Source organism: Lissotriton vulgaris, chromosome 9, assembly GCF_964263255.1.
Source record: "Lissotriton vulgaris chromosome 9, aLisVul1.2, whole genome shotgun sequence".
NCBI lineage: Eukaryota > Metazoa > Chordata > Amphibia > Caudata > Salamandridae > Lissotriton > Lissotriton vulgaris.
In genome coordinates this window covers 1,133,156,782-1,133,183,051 of record NC_141697.1, presented here as the reverse complement: position 1 = coordinate 1,133,183,051, position 26,270 = coordinate 1,133,156,782, and the positions used below count along the sequence as shown (strand labels likewise).

At 44.3% G+C, this 26,270-nt stretch overlaps 1 protein-coding gene across 1 annotated transcript in view; it reads right to left on the bottom strand.

The window, feature by feature from the left end:
- The window catches only part of WNK2 (WNK lysine deficient protein kinase 2), a 621,829-nt gene that overhangs the window by 173,000 nt on the left and 422,559 nt on the right, over positions 1-26,270 (bottom strand). The window contains exons 13-16 of the mRNA XM_086939164.1: positions 26,061-26,110; positions 20,331-20,487; positions 20,102-20,218; positions 1,481-1,651 (exon numbers count right to left, since the gene is read on the bottom strand). Of these exons, the coding sequence (XP_086795290.1) occupies positions 1,481-1,651; positions 20,102-20,218; positions 20,331-20,487; positions 26,061-26,110 (495 nt within the window). The remainder of the gene's footprint in view (positions 1-1,480; positions 1,652-20,101; positions 20,219-20,330; positions 20,488-26,060; positions 26,111-26,270) is intronic.

Sequence of the window (26,270 nt, the reverse complement as noted above, 5' to 3'; positions counted from 1 at the left end):
CTTAGCCTCCAGGCAGTTAACATCCTCAAAATGCAAGTTAAGATCGCCTAATATGAGAAATTTACTATAGCGTAAGGCCGGCTGAGTCACCATTTCCAAAAGGCAGTCAACAAATTGTGTCGACCCCCCTGGGGGGCGATATATAAGATAGCCCTTAATAGTGCACTCATGGGAAACTTTGATTGAGAATAAACCTGCTTCACTGTTACTAATTTTCACCTGCTCAAGGGAACACACTAGCTCCAGTTTATGCACTATAGCAATTCCACCCCCTCTCTTGGTCCCCCTGTCAATTCTTAATAGACCATAGGCTGATAGGAGGGCCTCCAAGATCTCCGGAGCTGAGAACTTGTCTAGCCAGGTCTCCGTTAAGAACAGCAGATCAGGTTGATAGGTTCTTTAATTAAGTCTCACAAAAGAGAGAAAACAAAATGACAACAATGCACCATTTCCAGATTATTCTTTGTTTTTAACTGGCACTTTAATATCAACTTAATGAAGGTGCATGTGCCTCTATGAACACCACTAAGGACAAATGGCTTCCATCCAGTTCCCCACCCTATCTCACCACTTTTCTCTGCATGATCCATTTATTGCTCAATTCAGATACATAGAAGAAATGTGGATAAAAACAAAATATCAAATCACACTGCAGCTGCACAACAGCCCTTTTAATTCATGCAGTTTTCCGTCCTCAACTCAGTTCTGTATTCTGTGTGAATGAGTGAGTTTAGATTTTCAATTTTATCCTTGTTCAATAGACCTGTATGCATACATTTTGGGTAACATTTCAGCAAGAGAAACAGACCATAAATATTTGTTTTATAAATGGACGCAAAACTGAATTGTATCCTGACCTAAAAGAAAAGTGCAAAACAGGTTTTAAAACAATGGCGTGGTCCAGAGGCTGTTTTCATATGTCAAAGGGATGTTGAATGAAGAACTGATATTTACATACTACAACACTCCAAACAAATTTGCAGTTTCTGGAGCCAGATAACCAATTGCTTGAACTGTTGTGCATCCTGAGAAGAGCAATTAAACTTGCATCCAAATATGGAGGCAACCTGCTGGGAAAGTTGTGATGAGGAACATGTGTATTGTAGCTGTACTATTCATAACATTATAGACAACATCCATTTAAAAAACAAAAATGTGCATGCACAAACTAAGCTGCTCAGACATCAGATTACTTGGTCTAATCACCAACATCATTTCGAAACTGTAGGCAACGGAAAAGTAAACAAGGCAGAAGATAAACAAACGTTAAATTCAAAGTCAAGCCAACAATACAATATTTGTCTTGCAGCCATTGCAAGAAGATTCATGGGGTCAGCAATGGACATGCTAGAATGATCATGCAAAGAGTGCTCATGTTTAAGATGCAAGAGTCTCTTTAGATTTCACTAAATCAATATATGTTTCTTTCAACATTGGGAAAGGACAATAAATAAACGACAGCAAAAGTGGTCCTACTTACGTCTTTCATGTCCACTCTGCTGTTGTCAGCTTTTTGAGGACTTGTTCCTTGGTCAGAACTTCTTTCTCCTTCAGTGTCTTCATTTAGCATATCATCTGCTTTATCAATAACATCTTTCATTTGCTCAATAAAAATCTCTCGTTCTATCTGAAGAATGAATTCATTTTCTACCTGGAAATGTAGAACACTCTTATGTGAAAGAAATGTGGTGGCAGTTTTGATAACACAACCTTTAATGTACAGAGATCAGACAAAGCAGTGCTGATTTGTCTTGTACACAGTTTATCAAAGTTCCAATTAATTTGTTTCACATACTAAGACAAAAAAAACACAAGCAGCCAAAGCAATCATCTTAACAGCCTGGCAAACACCTACATGACTGGAGTACCATTTACTAACAAAGCTGAGGAGACAGAATATAATCTTTTGCCACTGAAAGAATATGCTCTACAGCATCAATACGTTACAGCACCAGAGTTGGGACTTTCTATTTTCCACATATGTACACAAGAAAGAGTGTGGGAAAATGTCTTAACCTGCAAAATATATGCCTCATCTGGAATGTCCTAAAAGTGAACATAGTTTGCAGAAGATACTAGAAAACAGGATAACCAGCCACTACCAAATCCTTTTTATGATGGACTGCACCGGTTACATTTTGATGTTGTGCACCAAATCTGAACACATTTAGGAGTCTCGGGCATTAGCAATAATATAAATGTGAATATGTAGCTGCCTACATTAGCATAACATGCCATTTGTTACTTGACAAGTGTAAATTGGGATTATGAGCTTCTCTGCATCTCTCCTTGCAGTCTTGATATGAGAAAACATAACCTAATGTAATAGAGCGCATTGCATGTTTTCTTTTTCATATGTTCGCCTTATGGCTTGGCTTGAACATTTTCAATGTTAGAGTAACAATACGATCCATAACTTCACATATCAACAATGGCACGTCTATATAGATTCATGAGGGCCAAGCATTATCAGTTATCCCAGTGTTGACTGTCATGCAGTTTAACATGTGAGTAATGCCTAATATTCCACCCCCCCACCTCCAACAAACAATTGTTTTGGCAAGAAAGTTGGAGAATGAGCTAAATACATTAATTAAAAATTAAGCCTGGGGAATATGATCATATTGCACTACAAGATACTTTAAGTACCATAATGTAAGTACAAGATCATATGGTGATCAATGTATTTGTCTCAGGACAAGCATGAAAGGACTGCCATGATGCAGATCGTTAACAACTCTAGTAGATCCATTCTAACCATGTTATAGTGAAATAGACTACTTTTTGGTGGTATGGGCAGAGGTTTTTTAAAGTAGTTTAGCATGCAAAGGCTCGCTGGCCGACACAATCCTACAAACTAATCAGCATTTGGAAAGGTTTTTGGATACCTCACTCTGGACCAATAGTGTCCCATAAACATTGCTTATTTGGTAGACAACGCATTGATAAGGACTTACAGGACTTAAGTATTAAGAAGTAATCATTGAAATAGCCTGGAGATATTTTTTTATGTTTTGATCATAGCTTCTGTGTCAATTATGACTGTTTTGGTGTAAAGGCTGTGAAAGCTGCCTGTATTCAGATTGTTGCTCTGTTAGTAGGTTCAGAAATACCGCATATTTGCATAAAAAGAAGATTAATGTTGAGGGAGCCCAGTAGATGACAGAAAGGTTTCTTGTAGAGGGTGAACAAAATGTGGTATTCCTTACAGAACCTCAAAAGTGGTCAAAATTACTTTAAATTATTTCTGAATGTTGCATATTCACAATTATTAAGAAATGTTTTAAACCACAAAAACTGTCTAGGAACCCATTGTAAACATGTCAAATGTTTGTGGAATAATGAACAACCCATGATGTAATGTTTTGCCACAGGGATGTGGAAGTCCTCCGGGCTGTGGGGAGGGTGCTGCACAGGCCCCCCACATTATAAAACATTTGGCCTGGATAGGATGTGGTCCCCAGGGCACGAGGGTTGTAGCAAGGGCAACCCTGCATTCATTTTAAAACATGCCCCAGGAAGGTGGTCGTCCCCAGGGCTTTAGGGATCCTAGGAGGGTGCCCACCTGCTGAATGTGTGGACATGCTCCCGGGACCCGGCCCACTTGAGGGCCGATTAGAAACAAAGCATGGGAGACCGCATTTTGATTTTTTTTTAAACTATCGGCAGGAGCCGTGAATCCAGCGCAACTTCTGACAAATTATTATAAAAAAAGTTTTGGGGGCCTTATGGTGTTCCCTGTGGAAGCCCCCCAAAAGGCCCAGGGGGTCAGGGTGTTTCTACACTGCCTGCCCCCTTTTCTTTTAATGTTTTTTCCTGTGACTCAGATCAATGGAGTCGCAAGATGGCAGCCACCACATCCCTATGTATACAACTAGAAATTTCTGTAAATACTGAATGGATTTACACCATTTAAAAGGGCAGTTTCTGCCACAACAGCTACCTTTCTGCCACATTTAGTGTAATTCCGTTCAGCAGTTCGAGCTGTATACTGGTTTAAAATTTCCTATAGAAATTAACATGTGTAAAACTTGTTTTGGGACCCCCCCTTTTATTCCGGCCCCGCTTGATTGATCACCCCAACACTTTAAAGACAGATAAAGTGAGGGGCAAACTAGTTTTGAAAATTTCACGAAGAGTCATCAAACAACGCAAACGTTAGTCAGGTGAATTTGTTTCAGTGACATCATTAATGTTTTGAACTAAAAAAAACACAGACATTAATCAGTTCTAGTTAGCAAAGATAACTATAACTTGCACCCCTGGCATGCACTGCTTGAAACCTCACATATTACATAATTCATGACATCACTTATGGCATCACTGAGGACATCATCCAATGTGTGTGTTAAATTGTTTTATACTTTACATAGAGGTGGGTAACTACCATATTACTTTTCTACCTAGATTTGTACAGCCTGTGTCCAGCTAATCAGTGTACGGGTTTACAAAACACGTGCTCCTAATGCACCATAGGTGTGTAGAGGTATTGAACACACTGTAAACCTTTGTATTGAAGACTAACTCCGTGTGCAGGTGACAGCTTACTACTTGTGTTCATTATATTCCACACACGTTTTTTGGTACTGCAGAAAGGTTTGCAGAAGGAAAGAGATTTTATGTCCTACATACTAAATATTGTAAGCAGCCTTGAGTTATTAGGCAGAATCGCCTCAGCATGACCGGTTCCACTTTCATAGAAGGCTGGGTGCACCAGGTACTAACCTATTTACATGTGCTTGTTTTGCTTCAGAGGATGGGCTAAATTCACCACAGTATGAAGGCTGCATGTAATATGATCTCTTTGCACCTTTAAAACTTGGATAATTAAATTGAGTAGTCGCTCTTTGGACAAGTATTGCATAGAGTATAGACTGTTGTTAGTAGATACTTTCATGTTACTTTCATGCTACCGTCATGGCTAGGCTACACCATGCCAGCTCTCTGGACCTGGGGCTCAACAAGGCCGAAAGTCTACGTCTACAGAGAGTTCAAAATGCAGCTGTTAGAACCCTCTTGGGTCTTCCTAGAACCTGCTCCACAACAAATGCCATCCGGAGACTCCACTGGCTGCTGGTGGCTAGGCGCATCAGGTTCAAGTCCCTCTGTATCGCCTTTAAAGTCATGAAGCTTTCTTCACCTACCATTCTGGCAAATCTGCTCTCACCTTATACACCTACTCGCCACCTCTGATCTATGGGCCAACACTTGGCGGTTGTCCATCGGATCAGGAAGGTGAGGGCGGTCCTTCCGCTTTTTGGCGGCTAAACTTTTTAACTCTCTCCCGGCGTACATCCGTAGTATGGACAATTATCTCGCAAGGCCATTAAAACCCATCTTCTCCCTCTGACTTAGTATCGGTCTCTACGGTTAGCCCTCTGCCCTCTTCTTCAGCCTTCCTTTTTTTCTTCCGGTTAGCACTGGAACGCCCATTTGCTGGAGCAGCTATGCGCTTTATAAAACCCAAAACATAACTTAACATACTCTGTAGTGTATTTCTCATGATAGTTCCACTGTCTGCAGTGTGGTACAAAGTAAACTCTCTCCATAGAGAGAACAGTACCCACGTTTCTACATACAAAGACTCGATTTCTCAAAGTAGGTTTAGTGACTGTCGGAGATTTGATGCAGGTAGACTGTCCACAGAAGGGCATTAATTATGCAACAGAGTTTCAGCATGTGGAGGAACATTGTTTTCCCTGTATTCAGATTGAACACTGTATGCAGAATAGGTTACCCTTTCATCAGTGGTTTAGTCAATTTGAACACAGCTACCCATTTTATTTTGCAGTTTCATATAGCCCGAAGGTATCAGAGCGCTTTACATGAGCATCAGTTACGTTACAGACAGACACTTTCATTTTTGTTAGGCGCGGGGAGATTAAGTGATTTGCCCAGAATCACAGAATGTTGAGCGTCCGTGCTGAGACTCAAACCTGGTTCCCCAGCTCCAAGGTCGACCGCCCTAGCCATTTGGCAACATTCTCCATGAAGTGCATGATATATGGGCAATCTTTCACATAGCAAACTTTTTTTAACCTATTGGGTTGTATGCAGCATAGCAGTAATAATGCTTTATATTATTCTGAGCTATTTTGCACTTGCTTTCATAGCTGTAATGCTATACCTGTTTATAGAGCAATGTGTACAAAAGAGGAAGCTTAGATGATGTCATTAATGAAGTAATAAATGATGTCATTAAATAGGTCATGAATAAAATGTGAATTCATAAGAAGTGCAAGTTATAGTACATGTGCTTGTTGTGGGTTTACCTAACTAACATTACTTTAACCTTTTCTTTTATTCCAGCAAATTTCTAAATAAAAAAAAAATTAAAACAGATTTTTATCACACCTAACTAATGTTACTTTAACCTTTGTTTTTTCCAGTTCATTTATGGACTTTAAAAAAGTTTTAAGTATTACTTAATTATCACATGTAAATGCAACCTCTCGCACTGCAAGGATTGGCCAGGGCTGGCCTTGGGAACCCCAGGGCCTTTTTTTTTTTTAACAAAAGAGAGGAGGGCCAGGTTCCCCCCCCCCCTCCTCCCCCTCCAGAGCCTCTTTAGATACTGGGTAACCCATGCCCCTGGGCCATGCATATAATTTAAAGGAGGGAGGTAGCAAGGTCCCTCTCTCTGTGCCTCTTTAGGCCCTGGAGACCCCGTCCCCCAGGGCAGTACATATATGTTGGGAGGCAGATAGCACTGTCCATTCCTCCTTGCGTCTTGTTAGGCTCTGGGGACCCCATCCACAGAGCCATTTGTATTTTAATTAAAGGGTAGGGAGCCGTGTGGCCTGGCTTTCTCCAGAGCCTTGTAAGGCCCTAAGAACCACACCCCCCAGAGCCATTTCTAAAAATAAAGGAAAGGGAGCTGTGATGCCCACCTCTCGAGCAGTTATCTGCCCCTGGGACCAAATCCCCCAAGGGCCTCTTATTTTAATAAAGGGGAGGGTGGACGCATGGCCCCACTCTGAGACTTGTTGTGAACCCAATCTCCCAGAGCCAATTCTAAAATTAAGGGGATGGGGGCTGCATGCCCTCCTTCCCCGAGACTTTATCGACCCCATCCTTCAGGGATACTTAACTAATAAAGAGGAGAGGGGTGCACAGGCCCTGGGGACACCATCCCTCAGGACTGTTTATTTTTTAAGTGGAGGGGCAGCCGGCCACCCTCCCCAAGCAGTTACCCCATCCCCCAGGGCCAGCATTTCTAAAAGGTGGGTGCCCACCCAGGGCACTCACCATACTCTCGTTTGGGCCTGCAGGGGAAGCCTCAAGCCCAATTGGCCCAAGCCGGATCCCTGCATTCAGCAAGCATTGCTCCCAGCCACTGGGAGAAGCTCTAAATGCAATATTTTTATTTGTTTCCCTGCCTGCTTCAGTGCATTTTTAAAGCTCCCACAAACTGGGAAGGGACTTGGTGTTTGCTCCTGCTTGTCCTGGTATGGGCAGGAATGGGCTCCCCAGGACAAAACTACTGAGCCAACCCCAGGACATAGGGTATCCGGGCCATTATTGGCTCAGGGAGTGGGGTCACATGGGGAGGCCCATATAAAGTAATGTCGGTTCCGACTTCCCAGGGCATAAATGCATTAACCAAGGCCAGGCCACCATTTTTCTTTTCCGAACCCGCGGGAGCACTGCATTTTTTGCATATTTTTATTCTTTTTGGCCCACGGGGGCCCTTTCAGTTCCCTTTATTGGATCTAGCGGATCACCCATCTTTCCCTCATATACTTATTTCAGTACATTGTCTCCAAATCCTGTAATAGCTGCGAGCAACATTTTTCATATGTTGCTGGCAGCCAAATGAGAGCGCTTGCTCATATGGGAGTCAGAATTTATCAGGAGCGAGATTGGCCCAAGAGAAATAACGCTCCCTGGGCCAATCAGAATGCTCCATTTTTAAACTGGTGTTCCCACAAGAGTCTCTTGAGCTTCTTGCAGACCCAACGAACCAGATATACAGTTACTTTTTACCCTTAACTTCTCAAAAACGACTGAACGGATTTACACCAAATAATAATTAAGCAGAATCTGAATACCATGATCTAGCTTCCTGCCAAATTTGGTGTCATTTAATTCAGCAGTATTTGCAGTAACCTTGTCTACAGAAATCTATAAAAAATGTATTGAGATTTTGCTTTTGGGACCCTTTTTTGTCTCAGCCCTTTCTTGATGGATCACCCCGGAACTATCCAGGAATGACGAAGTTCTTTTTGGAAGGTTTTGTGAAGATTCGACAAAGGGGCCAAAGTTTTTAGCAAACCAAGAACACTCTTTCTGTGGTAAAGCAGACATAACTATATATGTGTGTGCACTTTGAGTTTCTTGGACACCTGAATAAAGACAATTCATTCATTAATTCTGATATTCCTGCAATGTTGCTAGGTAGGTGAAGATGAGCATGAAACAAAATGTTAACTCATCCAGAAGACAGCTGGCATACAAATAGTTACTCAGTTGCTACGTAATAACCAAATTATATATTTTTTTCAGCCTTCAAAGTACCTTCTGTTATGTGGTGTCCTATTGTTCTTGGTGTACAGAGTAAGATCAGTGATGTACTGTCTCTACATGTAACAATATGGCATGCTGAGTGTTTGCAGGTATAATCTCCGAGGTTAACAGTGATTAGTAGGGAGTTGAATAAGAGCCCTTACTATATTGTAAAGTATTACTATTTTTTTTGTATAGCACCTAAGGCCATTGCCAAAGCAGTTCTCATTGGAAGAGTAGGAGGCTGCTTCATTTGCTCAGTGTTCTTAGTTGTTAAAGAGTTGGTTCATATCAATTATAATGTAAACTATGGTGTAGAGTTTGGTGTCCTGCATATGGGTTGAACGGATGCCAAGACTGTGCTACAGCACACCTGTAGCTGAGCTTATACATGGCATGATGAGAATTAAGAAATCCAGTTGGGATTTGACATATATGTTCCATCTCTGTTTGCTTACAGCAGAGGAACCATTTGTTTGAGAACAGCCAGGTCTAAACCACCGTCTTGAATTGCTGGACATACGGAATGTTCATTTTCATTGCTTAGAGTGAACTGAGCTGCGGATATGATTGGCAGCTAAATAGATGATCATTACTTGGCCAAATTAAAAATCGGATGTACAGGTAGTTTTTAACCAAAAAAACCATTTGAAATTAAAAAGTAAGCAATCATCAATTGATGTAAAACTGATTTTAGAAGCACCCCACTACTCTTGTAGACAAGCTCGCCCTACCAAAAGCCAGGATACCATCAAACTGCAGACAGCTAATTGTAAAGTAAAAAAAAAAACACAGCAGGCCTTTTCCTTTCGACGCACCCCGGAACTGGAACAAACTATCTATCAGGACCACCTCAATCCTGCTTTAATTTAGAAAATAACTAAAGACTTCCAAAGAGCAGTACATCATAATGCATTAACCATCCACAACCCAACTTCCTCTCCTATTACTCGTTGACTTTATGCTTTTCTTTGACCATGTACTGCGCTCCAATACTTTATGGCTAGGATTGCACTCTAGAAAAAATATAGAATATATTAACCTCGAGGTTAAAGGAGCCCCGACTGGGCTTCAGCGTTTTCTTTGAGTATATATATATATTGACCAAGAATAACACACGAGGTGCCGGAAGACGGACCGGGACGCGACTGAATCGGAGGAGACAGCGGGTCCTGTAGTCCGCCTGAGGTACGTGTGTGTAAACGGAAGGTCGTTTAAGGGGTGAGAGGTGTGCGCTTAACCGAGGGAGTAAATGGAGCAAAGGAAAAAGCCTTAACGCCCATAATCCCGAAGTTAAACAATTTGAGAAATCGTTATATCTCCCTTAAAAATGTCATCGGACACAGTTCAGGAAAGGGAAAGTGCGGCACTCCTGATGTTTGATGAAAAGAAAACAGCACCAATTAAGGAGACTAGTGCAACTGGTAAAACGATTGAACCTAACATCACATTGAAGGACAAGTTCAAATTATTAGAGAAAAAGAGCCGCACTGAGCAGAGTAAATGGTGAGAGGCCAGGTCTCTGAAAATGTATTTAGATGCGGACAGGGTCCCTCGCGGGCTCCGCATCCTCCAGGGGGAACTCGCAAAAAGAGAGGAGGATGGGGCAAGAACAAATAATTCCCATTGATTTGGATAAGACTGTGGTAAACCTGGCTAATATAGAGTTGAGTCACAAGGAAAAAGAAATACTGAGCCTAGGCCTTTCGTTTTGCTTAAAGAGGGACTTCAATTATGTAAACACCAGACTGGATGTCTTTAAAAGTACAAGGAAATTGAAATTGAAAAAGTATTTTGTATTGAACAAACATGAGGACACACAAACTATATCATCCAGTGACACCACTGTTGGAGACATAGCTTGGTCCCAAACAACAGCTGATCTAATGGAGGAGCTAGATGAAATGTGGCAATCGAGCTCACCCAATGAATGTGGTCTGGTGCAAACACAATCCACAGCGGGAACCTCGGGGCTTACCGTCCAATCGGCAGGGCTCAGGAAACCTCCTACTAAGTTCAAAGCAAGTCAACTTTCAACCCAGTTATGCTCAAAGACTCTATAGATCTGTTTCATGATCAAGTAACCAATCAGCTGAAGGATCTAAACATTAAAATTCACAGAGGCAAACACAAGTACGATAAACAGATGGCAGAGTACAGAGCTCTAATGACCAAGCTGCAAAAGGACCGTAATCTAATAATTCGTGCTTCTGACAGAGGTGATGCACAGAGAGATGAAGAAGCCCTTCTGCAGCTTAATGACAGGACCTGTTACACCAGATTTACAGGAGCAGAACTAAAGGCTGTATATATGGACTGCTACAAAAAACTGTCCAAATTGAAAACTAAGGGCCTGTTTACTAAATCTAACACAAGTTCCTCAAAAATGACCATCCCATTGTGCCGACAATGTACTTTTTGCCTAAACTGCACAAGAGCCCTCCTGGGCGTCCAATCCTTTCAGCCAGGAACAGCTTCTCTGAACACATGTCACAATAGGCGGATTTCTTTCTGCAGGAGGAAGTAAAGAGGCTGCCGTCGTACATAAGTGATACCAGTGACTTTTTGAATAAAATAAAAAACATTGTATGGAAACAGGATTATTTATTAATTGCCCTGGACGTGTGTTCATTATACACGAGTATCATACACTCAGACGGCCTCAATGCCATGAACTTCTACCTGCAGAGAGCACAACCTAACATGACAGAGCATAACAAAATGTTGGTGGATATGGCAAAGTTTTGTCTAAGCAGTAATGTTTTCATGTTCAACAATATGATGTATAGGCAGCTACAGGGTGTTGCCATGGGGGCCAGCTTCTCTCCTAGCTACGCGTGCTTGCACATGGGTTATTGTGAGGAGCTGGTCCTCATGGTGGAACACGCAGAGACAATGCAAAACAGGGTGGTAATTTGGTTACGCTTTATTGATGACCTGTTTGTTATTTGGAGGGGGGATGTAATATCAGCAGAATTATTTATAACAAACATCAATAGGAATAATCTGAACCTCCAATTTACTGCCACCATAAGTCAAACATCCATTACATTTCTAGACACAGAAGTCTTTGTTGAACAAGGCAAACTAGAGACAAGACTACACCACAAATCCACTGCTGGGAACTCTACCCTGCATACCAGAAGTTCACATATTAAACATCTAGTGAATAGCATCCAATATGGGGAGATGCTAAGGCTTAAAAGGATTCACAGCAGGGAGAGTGACCTGAGAGACGCCCAAAGAGAGAGCAAGAACAGATTCTTACAGAGGGGCTACTCTAGTAAAATCATAGATGCAGCTATTCAAAAAACTGAACAAAAAGATAGATCCGAACTGCTGTTAAGACACCCCATGTCGCCACTGGAAGGGGAGGCTATAGTCACCAGGCCACCAGAATTCAGAATAATTGTGCAGTACAGCGCACAATACAAACAAATACAATCTATCATCAGCAAGAATTGGCCATTAGTCCTCAGTGACCCAGTGATAGGTAGTGATCTTCCTAAAAGACCATCTATCACATACAGCAGGGGGCAGTCTATGAGGGACGAGCTGGTGAAAACCAGCCCTGAGGTCTTGGAGTCGACGGTCTGGTATCAAACACACACAGGCTTTTTCAATTGTAAGGTATGCAAGGCTTGTCAACACGCAGTCAATAAATCTTGCTACCGCTCGCCATTTGACAGGAGGGAACACAAAATAGACAAGGTGTTAACATGTAAAACTGAATACGCCGTCTATGTCCTGATTTGTCCATGTGATCTGCTCTATGTCGGAGTACTAAACACCCCGTACATAAAAGAATTCTCCAGGATTTAAGAGCAATTGGCAATCAGGACAATACCTACCCTGTCACGAGACATTTTAAAGCCAAACACGACTCCAAGAACAGTAAACTCAGGTATTATGTAATAGACTGCGTACCGGCAAGTAGACGAGGCGGCAATAGAGAGGACAAACTGCGCCGCCTTGAGACCCATTATATACTTGCGCTGAATACTAAGCATCCGTCAGGTCTTAACATTACAGAAGATCTCTACACATGTCTGTAGTGGGTCTACTTGAGGTACACATGACATTCTGGCATATGGTCTATTTTATTTGCACAATGAATCAGCATGTTTTATGGATTTTAAATGTATATTTATTCTGATTGATTTTCTTAGTCTGTTATGCTGTGCCATCTTTTAGCAATAACATTTACTGTAATGGTTTTTTAGATGTACCCAATTTATAAATCAATTTTAGCCTTTATATACCATTTTTAAGGTTTTAATTATAGGTGTAATAATGAATTGATTTGATAATGTATATTTATTTATTTATTTATTGCTGATGATGGTTGGCATCTTGCAGATAGAGATTTAATTCTCTTTATGAATTTTCAAATCCATATATGACATGCGTTGCTTTGCACATTGAACTGTGGCCGGACTATACAATTATGGTACTTTACCGATATCACCCTGACCCCCCTATACAGGTGGCTTTCTATGGAGTTTCATGATTTGGCCCTTTGCACTTTATCTCCGCCCCTTGGGGATTTTAATCTAGGGGACATTATAAAAGTATGGGGCTCCATACCGTTCCACCTAAAAATACACCCAGGGATGAAAAGAAAATATTATGCTGCTATAACTAACATTGGATATTATTTATTCAATACAAACATCAGGTTTTTTGCTGCACAAAGACTTAATAATAATGAATTTATTTATTTTAAATCACGTTTAATATTATTTCTCACCTTCACAATATTTAGGCATTGTATGTTTTTTGCTGATGTACAGGATTTAACTTAATTTTATTTGGCCGACAACATATTTATTGTATTATTCATGCATAAGCATAATGAACTGAAAGAATGCGTTATTGTAGTTCATAAACGAAGATTTTTTCTATGTCCATGCACTTTGTAGGACAAGTCTTGTAACGTCATCAGCATATATAAACCAATGCCGTAATCTTACCGTTGTCATGTGATCAAGCGCTCTGTGTAGCGCGAAACGCGGCATGATGGCTGGGAGCACTAACATTGAATAAATCACTTTGCACTGAATTTGGGTCCGTGTCCGTATATTCAAGAAGAGCGAAGCCTGCCTTGCTGCCGGATTATCCTTTGAATATATATATATATATATATATATACACACACACACACACATCAAGAGACAAGAGACATTAATTAGTGATAGATTCCTACCTTAGAATATCCCCAGGCATCAGACTGGATCCAGAAATGTATGCGTAGCAGTACCCATGCACGTCGGTAGGCGTCGTCCGCGGCTCCGTGTCAGTCGTCGCCGTCGTGGGTGCCGTGATGACGTCGTCAGAGTACTTAGACGCCGCCTCCGCGCGCTGACGTCAGTTCTTATACACAGCTTTTCCGCGCCAGAAACGCAGAGCCATGATAAAAACCAACACTGGTGCCATGAAACTAGGGCCCTGAAAGGGGAGGACCTTAACCCTAGATAACGGTTTGCAGAACGGGGAGGATGGGTGGGTCGGTAAGGAATCTATCACTAACTAATGTCTCTTACAGACATATCGTTACACAAGTAGTAACTTGTGCATCTGAAAGAGACATGTTAGTGATAGATTCCTTACCTTAGAATAGATAACCCAGCAAAACCAACCCCGGTGGTGAGTCTGCGAACCAATAATCACATCAGAAAGTCCTGGAGGACGGAACGGCCAAAGAAGCCATCCCTCCGGACTTGGCTGTCCAGGCAGTAGTGTCTTGCGAATGTGTGCAGCGAGGCCCACGTAGCTGCCTGACAAATGTCCTGCAAGGGGACTCCTCGGCCCAGGGCAGTAGTAGTCACCGTGGCCAGAGTGGAATGGGCCCTCAGCCCAACAGGAGGTTCCTGTTTAGCCAAAGAGAAGCACGCCTGGATGCACAACACGATCCACTGAGAGATGGTCCGTTTGTGCACCGCCCGTCCTTTCTTAGCGCCCACGTAATCAACAAAGAGTTGGTCATCCACCCGGAACTGGCATGTGCGATCCAGATAGTATGAGAGCGCACGTTTTGGGTCCAGACTGTGGAGCCTCTCTTCCTCTTTCGAGGGATGCGGAGGCGGAAAGAAGGTGGGCAAAGTGATGGACTGCCCGATGTGGAAGGCTGTGACTACCATGGGCAGGAAAGAGGGTTTTGTCCGCAACACAACCTTGTCCGGATGGAAAGAAAGGAAAGGAGGCTTAGAGGAAAGAGCCTGGAATTCACTCACCCTCCGGGCAGAGGTGATTTCAACCAGGAAAGCAGTCTTAAGTGTAAGAAGACGGAGAGGACAGTTATGAAGCGGCTCAAAGGGAGCGCATATACGGTAAGTTAGAACCAGGTTCAAGTCCCACTGGGGCATCACGAAGGGAACAGGAGGAAACATATGAGTGATGCCCTTCAAGAATCTGTTAACAATCGGTGACTTGAACAGAGAAGGCTGATCAGGTAGCCTTAAGAAGGCGGAAAGGGCAGAAAGGTAGCCCTTAACAGTGCCCAGAGCAGAGCCCTGCTGGGCAAGAGAAAGAAGGAAGAGGAGAACCTCAGAAAGGGGGGCAGAGAGTGGATCCACAGCCTTTGCTGTGCACCATGCCACAAATCTGTTCCACCTGCAGGCGTATACCGACTTTGTGGAGGGAATTCTGGCTGACAGAATCACATTACAAACTTCAGGAGGGAAGTCAAATGGCCTCAACTGTTGCCGCTCAATCTCCAAGCATGGAGGTGGAGACTGGCCAGGTTCGGGTGGAGGACCGTCCCCTGCTGCTGCGACAGAAGGTCCTCCTGAAGAGGCAGACTAATAGGGGGATTGACATACATGCTGAGTAGCTCTGGATACCAATATCTTCGTGCCCAGTCCGGAGCCACAAGGATAACCTGGGCCCGGTCACGCCTGATCTTCTTCAGCACTCTGGGCAGAAGTGTTATAGGCGGAAAGGCGTACAACAGACCGCATCTCCACTCGCAACGAAAAGCGTCTCAGAGCGAGTGCTGCCTTGGAAATTCCAACGTGCAGAACTGATGACATTGCGCGTTCTCTTCTGTGGCGAATAGATCTAACCACGGCTCTCCCAACTTCTGAAAGAGGCGTTGTGCCACGTCAGAGTTCAGACTCCATTCGTGATCCATCATGCACTGACGGCTGAGTTCGTCCACCCTTGCGTTCATGGAACCTGCCAGGTGTTGAACCACCAGGGTCACGCCCTGATGTTCCAGCCACTGCCAGAGGTGCAGAGCCTCCTGGCATAGGGTCCACAGCCCCACCCCGCCCTGTTTGTTTCAGTACCACATGGCGGTGGTGTTGTCCGTGAACACCTGCACAACACTCCACAGGACAGAGGGGAGGAATGCCTTCAGTTAAAGCTGGATCGCCCGCAGCTCCAGAAGGTTGATGTGGAGCTGGGACTCCGCTGGAGACCAGAGGCCTCTGATCTCCGCCTCGCCCATTTGGCACCCCGAGCCCTGGAGGGACGAGTACGTCACAACTATGTGCTCCGGTTAGGGTAGGGAGAGAGATCTGCCGCTGACCCAATCGCGTCCATGAGCCACCACTGCAACTGTCTTGCAGTGCCCTCCGAGATCCAAGACATGGCCTGACAAGTTGCCCCGATGCAGGGCCCACTGAAACTTTAGGTCCCAATGCAGAGCCAGCATCCCCCATCCAGGCGTGATGCACCAGAAGGATGCAGAAGTGCAGAAGGCAATCAGCCCCAGAAGCCGCAGCGTCAACCTGACCGAGACCCGGGATAAAGGCTGAAAGATCTGAATCAGAGCCTGAATATCCCGAACCCGCTGTTCGGAAGGATAAACCCTAAACTGCACAGAGTCTAGAACCGCTCCAATGAAGAGGAGCTTCTGAGAGGGACACAGGTGTGACTTCGGCACATTGATGGAGAACCCCAGCAGGTACAGGAGGTCAGCCGTAGTCTGGAGGTGGCTGACGACTGTCTGGGGTGAGCCCGCCTTCAACAATCAGTCGTCGAGGTAGGGGAAGACTGAAACCCCTAACCTGCGCAGATGAGCTGCGACCACCGCCATCACTTTCGTGAACACCTGTGGGGTGCTGGTAAGGCCGAAGGGGAGCACGGTAAACTGAAAGTGCTCGTGGCCTACCGCGAACCGCAGGTAACGCCGGTGGGCCGGCAGGACGGGGATGTGAAAATAAGCATCCTGCAAGTCCAACGCTACCATCCAGTCTCCAGGGTCTAGGGCAGCTAAGACCTGAGCCAATGTCAGCATCTTGAACTTCTCCATTCGGAGGAAGCCATTGACGTTCCGTTGGTCCAAGATAGGGCGTAGGCCCCCTTTGCCCTTCTTGGGTATCAGAAAGTAGTGGGAGTAACAACCACACCCTACTTCTGGCCCAGGAACGCGCTCGATGGCCCCCTTGGCCAAGAGGGCCGTAACTTCCCCCTGCAGAAGTTTCAAGTGATCCCCCGACATGCAGTGGTACTGCGGTGGCATGGCTGGAGGGGACGTCTCGAAGGGGAGGGAGTAGCCCCTTCGGGCGATTTGCAGCACCTACCTGTCCGATGTGACAGTGCGCCAGTGGTGGTGGTGATGGCGAACCCTGCCCCCCACTGGCGTCACATGGGCCTGAAAACTCGGACTAGGAGGGTTTTGAGGCGGATGCTGCAGGGGTAGGTGTGGACTGGCCTTGCCATTGTCCCCGACCGCCGCCACGGCGGTTCCCATGTCTGCCACCGCGCTGGGTGGTAGTCTGCGGCCCGTGGCTGGCTGGACATGTGGGGGCGCCCCTTCCTTGGCCATGAAAGGAGCAAAAGGCAGCCGTTTGTTGGCGCTGGCCGAGAGGCCCAAGGACTTGGCTGTAGCCCTGGAGTCCTTAAAGCGTTCAAGCGCATGGTTTGCCTTGTCGCCAAAGAGGTGACGGCCATCGAACGGCATGTCCGTGTGTTTTGGACATCAGCCGGGAAGTTGGCGGACCTCAACCAGGCGTGGCAAAGAATCGCCACTGTTGTTGCCATCGCTCTGCCCAGTGAGTCAGTAGTGTCCAGCCCACACCGGATGGAATAACGCGCCGCATCTCGCCCCTCCGCAAAAGGTGGAGCCTCTGGGAATGCGGTCTGGGAATTAGAGGCCTGGATAACCAGGCTCTTGTGGGTGGGGTGGGTAGACAGAAAGCAAGGGTCGCCCAGAGACAGGCGGTGGCGCCTGGCCACGTTCCTATCTACAGGCTGACCTGTAGCGGGCTTAGACCAAATACCCAGAAGAACGTCTGATAAGGCCTCATTAAAAGGCAGCAGAGGCTCGGCCGAGCTTGACTGCGGTTTAAGGACCTCAGTAAGGAGGTTAGTCCTCACGTTCACGACAGGGAACTCAAGGCCCAAGGCCTTGGCCACCCTCAACACTACGCTATAAGCAGCCCCCTCCTCTGTAGCCACGCTAGGAGGAGAGACAAAACCAGTGTCGGGCAAAGTGTCCAGACCACTGGCTTCCCCAAGCTCTCCTGTCCAGTCCGCAGAAGACTGACACTCACGTGCCAGAGGGTTCTCAGACCACTCCCAATCCCCTTCGCCTGGTACTGAGGCTCAAAGGATGGGGCCGGGTCATAGAAAAAGAAATCTCCAAACGGAGTCTGATACGGCGTCGAGCGGCGCCGCTCCGACACCGGACCTGAATCGAGGGTAGGACCAGGGACGGTGCCGTCCTGGGACGGCGCCGGGGGCGACACCCTTGGGGCCGGCGAGGTCGTGAGGTCGACCGGCGGCGACCCGGATCTGGATCCAGTGGGGCCCTGCGGTGTCGGGACCGAAGTCGCCGACGGCGCCGGGGCCAAAGCACCCGACGGCACCGGAGCCGAAGCACCCGGCCCGCTGGGGGACCCAGTCGGGCCGCTTGGCCTGAAGGCACAGCGGAACCCGACGGAGGAGTGAGCGACCTTCTGGCCGAGAGGAAGGCCTCGATCTTCTCCGGCGTCGCATGCTGCCCAGGGACCGGCAGGTATGGAGCAGGCCACGACGCCCGCGGCTCCGACGGAGCCGCGCGGATGGTGTTGCCCAAACCCCCAGCCGCATTGCGTGAGCGTCGGGGGGAGTCAGAAGAGCGATGACGACTCCTGGAACTGTGGTGATTCTGTCCCCGCGACCGGTCCCTCGACCTCCTTTCGGGCCGGGACCTCGAGCAGCACGGGCGGACTGCCGAAGCTCGAGTCGCTTACGGGACCGCTCCCGTCTAGCTTTAGACGTCCGGGCCCGGCAGTCGGAGCAGGACTTGTCGTGGTCCGGGCCTAGACAGTGCAGTCACCGGCGATGGGGGTCGGTAACCGACATCAGTCGGTTGCAGTCGGCGCAGGGCTTGAAACCGGGCATCCCTACCGGCACCGTCGGAGTCGAGAGACTTCGAAAGTAGATCAAAAGGTTCGTAAAAAGTTAGTCAAAAATTGTCTAGGGTACAACTTTTTCCGGATCTGCGCTTGCTGGCGCGGAAAAAAGAAGAACTGACGTCAGCGCGCGGAGGCGGCGTCTAAGTACTCAGACGACGTCATCACGGCGCCCACGACTGACGCGTAGCCGCGGACGACGCCTACCGCAAGTTGCCCTGAAGCATTTTGGAAAGCACTAGACCGTCCTCTGCCCTCCGAGCTTCAATTCAGCATGCTATTCCGTCTCCACCAAACAATTAGTTGCGCCAGACGTGTTTCGGGGTTAGACACCCCTTCCTCATGGGCTCGCTAAAATGACACTCGATCACACAATTCCTTTGCATTTCCGGTTCTTTATTCTTGACAAACCCCCAGTGGGCGTGTGCTGTATTGACCGTCTCACCATTGTTCCCTGGGATTTGTAGTCCGTGATGCTGTAATTTTAATTCCTTGTAGTAAGGTTGAGTTGTTCATTTTATTTATCAAGCTTCTTTATTTAAATACCTTGAGTAGGCTGCGGTGTGGTCAGGCATGCTATTAAGCGAAGAGTCCTGTGCCAAAAATCCCCCATGAGTTAGGAGCTTGGGCCTCGTCCAAATGGCAAAATCCTCCTTGCCTCAGCTGACTATGGTGCCTCCCACACGGCCGGGCTGCCGTGCAACACATGAAACCACAAGATGTCCTGATGCATTTTGGAAAGCACTCGACAGTCCTCTGCCCTCCGGGCTTCAATTCGGCATGCTGTTCCGCCTCCACCAAATAATTCGTTGTGCCCGACGTGTTTCGAGGTTAGACAAAAAGTGTAGCCAAGGCTAATTACAAGGGAGCTGGGAGCGATTGCATTAGTATTCTCTTTAGTTGCAAAGTATAATTTCTGCTGTGACTTTTTTATTTTGTTATGAACAGAATTGACATTTGAGATAGCAAAGCCATTCTGCATTGTACTTTAGGACTTTAATTATTGAAGACCCAAATGGCTCTTTACAACGTGATAACATGCCTAATGTAGCAATGGATTACAGTAGAAGCACAAAAGCCTGACAAATCCATTAAATGTGCGCTCACACAAACTATATTTTTGAGCCAAGGTCAGTTTATGTGCATGCTTTTAATGGATCTGCACCATCACGTTTACATAGCACATTCAGATCACTCCAATATAGCCAGTCTTGTGTTTTATAGACATAAAAGTAAAAGGCCATTATTCTTACCATATAAGTTGCAATTTCATCTGGCGCGTCACCATCTAAATCGAACTTGAATGTCACCATTTTGTGATTGTGGGTTTCCAATTGGCATTCCACCATTTTATCACCAGTATTTGAAACCTAGAACACAATATGTTGTTAGAAACACAATGGGGCAACCTAAATTGAGGAATATGCAACACAGTACCCTATATTATCAACTCTAATCAACAGATATAAGCAAATGGCTTACATTTAAGATGGTCAGTTTGGGTCTGCACGTCTTTTCTTGGCGTGAACGAGTACGAGAAGATCTCCTATGATGTTTCTTTGCAGGTTTCCCTCCGGCTTGCATACCTTCACACCCATCGCTGAACTCTCTTCCTGAAGCCGCATCAGAGCCTGCATAGCTTGAAAAGAAAATACATTTCCATATGGGGTGTTAGCAAGGGGAAGAGCCAAAGACCTGAGAATGGGCACGGTCACTGTACTGCCTAAATCTCTTTTCCTCCAATCATCGCAATGAGGCTTGTGTTGGCTTTTTCTGATTTGTATTCCACTCTAATATGTTTTGAATTGGTCTTCCCCCCAGTTGATACTCTTATCTGTGATTTAGAGGTTTCTTCTTTTGATGCTACCACATTTCTGTATTGTCTGTATTTGCCCTTCCCCCTTTCTTATCTCTTTCTTCTACTTCCAATTACCTTAACCTATTCTGTAACTAATTCACCATAACAAACCCTCATCTCCAGATTTACACTAAACAAGACAGCTGTCAAGTGAACATTGCTTATTTTAAGACGACTCGTTAAATCCTTTGCAACAATTTGCAGAGTCTGGCTTGTAGTGGATGGCCAGAGAATGCATTTCCAAAGTGCTGGGGCTTCAATAGAAATGTATTTACCTCTGGAATGTATGTATGAAAATATTTTTATACTACCAACTGGAAGGTTTTTAGTGCTACAAGAGATACATTATGTGGTGAGATGGTTGATTTTGTAAGGATTTAAGCGCAGAGGAGAAATATTTCTATTTTGACTCTTCTTGACTTGGAGCCAAAATAGTTTAATGATTTCAGTGGTCTGTTTGTGCAGTGCAATGCTTATTGGTCTTCAGGTGTGAAAACCTGCTTACAAGTTGAAACTAAACACTACACTGAAATAATTTAAATTTTTAATGCTCCCCATTGTTGTAAAACATTTGAGGCTGATCTGGGGTTGAATGTGCGATGTACAGAGTGAGACTGAGTGGCCCTTCATCCAGGTCCATTGAAATCTTGATTGACAGAATCTTAAACCTGACTGGTTTCCAAGTGGGTCTTGTAATAGCCCTAGTTTTGAGTTTTAAATACACATACAGGCCCATCATTTTTGCTTCTGGAGAAGGTCCAGATGGAGAGTTCATTGATCTAGGTCAGATATGTTAACCATTCAATGGTAAATTACCAGTCACAGAAGTTTTCATTTAAGACAGCGTTTAGGTAAATATAAGAAATCTATTCAGTTAGTGCCAAATGTCCGTGTCTGATGGACGCGACTGAGTGGGATGGGTAAAGCGATTTTATCTAAAATTGGACTTTCATATTCTTTGGGTTATTCATTAAAAAACTCCACAGGTTCTAAGCAGTGTGACCAGGGTGAACAGATATGAAATACAGAAATTAGTTGAAGAAGCATTGCACATCTGGTCATTAAGACCAAAAGGCGGACTCTTTTAAGGGTGTCATAGGACCATAAGGTTCAAGGCACAGAACACAAAAAATCTGAACCTATCCAAAACAATAACTAGAAGGCATATTATGTCCTTTAGTGGTCTAAACCGGACCTCACAAGGATATCAGTAATATTCAAAGAAAAATACATAAAGTTGGTTATCACTGTCCTCATTGTAAACTTCAATTGAAATGGATACTAGAAACAAGGAGATAGTTCCTAACATTAGTAAGATCTCACTAGATACATGGGGGTTGAAACTCTGCTCTGTTTAGTCCAATGAGAACTGTTTCTTGAATTAGAGCAGTATCATTTCAGCCAAGCGTCAACTATGCTGGATCTAGAGTGGTGAGTTGTTGTTGATACAGTGGCTCTGGTAGAGGGTAATTAATGAAACCTGAGGGTTTAAGGGATCAAAGATAGGCCTTATTAATGTCCAATAAATTAAAGTATTTGATTTGATAGGATGTTGGCAGTGATTGTAGCCTAAAGTTGCTGTCTTCGGGTTTAGTTGCGCTCTACAAATTCAAATTCATTCATTGTGTGATCTGTCTTTTTTTTATTAGAAAGGATCAGTTGAGCAGCATTAATGTTTGCTCATTAGAGCCTAGCCTTGAGCTTGGGTAGACTACCACCACACACAACATTACAATAATCTGTTAGGGAAATGACAGAAGTGATCCATTGTGGAAGCAAGAATGAGATGCTCAGAGGAGGTAAGGATAAGAGGGAAATTACAGCAAAAATGGCAAACTTCAAGAATAGAGTTTACAGGAAGACCATGAAAGAAGCATGTGGGTGAACAGAAATCTCCAGGACTAGGCATCAAGACATTGGTCTTATGTGCTCAGACACAACCCATTCTGGTTTATTTACATGTGCAGTGTTGAGGCAGGCAGTGCCTCACGTAATTGAATCGAATTTGGGTGCCATAAATGTACTCCTGATGTGCTAAACTGTGGCCATTGAAGGACCGTGAGTGGTGGCATGTACATAATGAAGAGGACTTGAAACAATACTGACTCTTCGGTCACCAACCAGCAGGATACTTCTATTCATGAAGTCAAGAAAGAGCCATATGTATAAAACGATTTAGTGGTCACAAACCTGCGATTTGCTAAATTAGTGAGTTTGCAACTGTTAAGATGTTTTTACCTTCATATTAAACCCACTCACACAGTTTCAAAAGTATTTGCTGTTTGGTAAATGATTTTAGAAATGGTTTATGAATCGCTATTTGGAAGGGGTGTGTTGTAGCCGTTGCATCCAAACAGCGATTCCTCATTTGTAATGATGGTTTGCAACTGCAGTTCTGGTCGCAAACCATTGAAAAGTTACGGATTCGATAGAGTTCCTGGGGACCACTGCCAATATTCAAAGAAACTTTAAAAAATAAAAAAAGAAGAAAACTTCTCCGGTAATCTGTCAATTTCTACAAAATCTAGTAAAAAATAAAAAGGTATCTTAAAGTCAAACAGACATGGTAGTAGGCTGGCTCCAGCAGGCAACCGTTACTCAAATAAGTGAGTGACAAATTAATGTGGTAGGTCAGATTGTGACCCAATCTGAATTATTTTTTTGTGAACCGACCTATTTGTGTATAGGCCAGTTTGCATAAAAACTTTCTGGTTCACAAACTGTGACCAGTATTTGCGACCAGAAAACAAGTATATCTTGCAACCGATTCTGGTAGACCTAGGTAGATGGCAGATGTGCATGTTGTCATTCAACTTGTCCAGCATTGTTGAAAGTTCACTAAGGATTGTGGCACTAGATTGGCCTTTGGATGAAAAAAGCTCTTTCTAGTGTTGGTGTGCCGTTTTTAGCCCAAGACATGGGCAGAACCGAGATTAGAAACACCAGAGGAGGCAGTTGTGTTCTTGATGAAATGGGATGTATGAAGTAAAGATCTTTCCATGCAAGGGAGGATGGTTATTGCCCTCCAAACTGCCAGTCTCTTCGCATGTGCCCTGGCCCTCTTTAATAAAGATGGCGTGTTAAGATACAGCAGAACCTCTTCAGAGGAGAAGATATTCCTGATAGCAATTGAAATTGATGGCTAGCATAGTTAGTTTTCATGGTGGTAGCTAGACGCTCTAATGTTATTTAGCTTGATACCCTTAGGTTTGGTAAGTGTTGATTTAGAGTGAAATATTAGCCACCTAAGTGCTGTTTTTCGGCATAGGCATCTGATTGGTTGGCTAACTCACTGATTTTGAGCCAGTTATTCTATCGGAGGAGGTCATTAAGTCATCATTCTGGTATTGGGAGGGACCTAAACTGGGGGAAACAGGTAAAAGGACAACAGTGTAGTATATAACTGAATAAGAGTTTCTGCTTCCATAACTTGGGACCAAAAGGAGACAATTTCTCTCCCATGGTAACATATGTATGCAGGACAGTAAATGCATCTCACTTTACATTCACAAGTGAGGTTTGCCTTTTCACGATGCTTTACTAGTTTCTGGATGTCAGCAAAGGGCATCATAGTTTATATGTCAGAAGGGGACTCTCTCCATGATAACTTCTGCAACACTCTTCTGGGCATTGAGGTATCATGATTGGTATTCAAGTTTCTGGTCACAGAAGTAGAAATGTTTGTGGCACTTGATGTGCAACTAACAAACTGATCAAGAACAGGGCATTGTACAAGCGGAGTATGGGCCAGGACAGGGATTGCTATGATTGCAGATGGCATATCAGAGCAAATATCACTTCAAAGCGATTACCTGTCTTTTATATGGGAGTATGCATGGTCATCCATGACTTCTACCACTCCATGTTTTTTGGAGAAGGGTGTAATCCAGCAAAGACCTGTCTAGAAGAATGTCCGACACTGCAGTGTCTGGCACCGCAGGGGTTTATTAGAAGAACCCTCACACACCAACCTAGTTGGTGTCCTGCTTCATCATCGGGTTCCTAGCTGAGTAGCCGGATGCTACTCAGCTGTGCTGCGACACCCGATTACAGTGGAGCTGGGTTTTGGTGAAAGTGTGATGAAGTGGTGTATTAAAAATATCTCTGGGACTCTGATTAAAGATTCTTTATTCCCAGTGGCCCAGGATAGATTAAAAACAAGTGGATAACTACAAGGACTTTTTAGTTGTCTCAGTTATCTGTTATGTTGACATGTTTCAGCCCATATAAAACTGCGTAGGGCTTTCTTCAGGACCTTACAGTGAATTAAAATTGTGGTGTTGGTGAAAAAAGTGAAAGTGGGTGGCTTATCTGATCGTGTAGATGATCAGATAAAGTAGGCTCGCGGTCGGGAATCACGTCCAGGTCCCGACCGCAAGCCTACTTTATCTGATCGTCTACACGATGGATATGACCAGCAAATGAGTGGCAGTACATCGGGCAAATCATTATTCCTGAATTATACTGTCATTTGTCCACCTCCAGTCTTGAAAAAGACCCGCCGCGACCACCGACTGGGGCGCATTAGGGTCGAAACGTCGACGCCCAATTAGGTCAAGAAAACTCTGCGATTCCTCCACACTGTATTAGGATTCCCTGGAGATTAATTAATTGTTGGCCTATTTATCATCTTTGTATATAATTGTAGTTATTCATTATCACTGTATATATATCTTAGCACTTGAGCACGTTTTGCTCCTACTGTCACTGAACTGTATTTATGTTTGATGGTCTTACTTTGTATTGATTGTTTTGTAACTGAATGGAGTAATTCAGCACAAACTATTTTTAATTCTAAATATAAATGCTTAAGAATTCAACATTTGGCTATATCACTCATTCGTGTTTTCAGCTTGAGCATTGATTCCTCAATTTGCAGCTTTGTATCAGAGAGTTCTTATATTTGTTTCATGTGCATATACTAGCATTTTACAAAGTAATTCGTCTTACCCAACAGAACCGTTTGTTTGTTTAATTACCAATACCCAGGTTCTGAGGGACACAGGGTTACCCCTTTTTGTTGAATCTCATGTGATAAGTAGCTACAGCAAGGGGGCGGGGGAGGAGTTCAATGATTTTTTGTAGTCCTTATTTTCCTTTAACGATTCTTGATAATATTAGTTGAGTAACTACACTATGCTCCTACCATATACCAGTTACTTTAAAGAGTTCATTTTATAAGCCAAAACAATCTACAAACATGTCTTTCACAAAGAACTCTGTCATTTCAGTTATTGCCCAGGTATCCGAAATATTCTATTTCATTATACTTACACACTGCAGTACCTAAGACACTTCAAGTGCAGATGGACACGTCTGACAATAATTGAATGAAAGATATCAGTGAGAATTACCTATCACTGGTCTGTACTTGAGTTTGTTGGTTTTCCTGAGATGCATGCTCCTGAAACATAATAAATGTAATTTAACACACAACACAATGAATATAAATCTGAAGAGAACTGTAGCCATTTGATCATTATTTAAACGAATTGTGAGGAGTGCAGTAGTAGAATCATCTTCTTGCTTTTATTCCATTCACATGATTTTAAGGATTTTTCAAA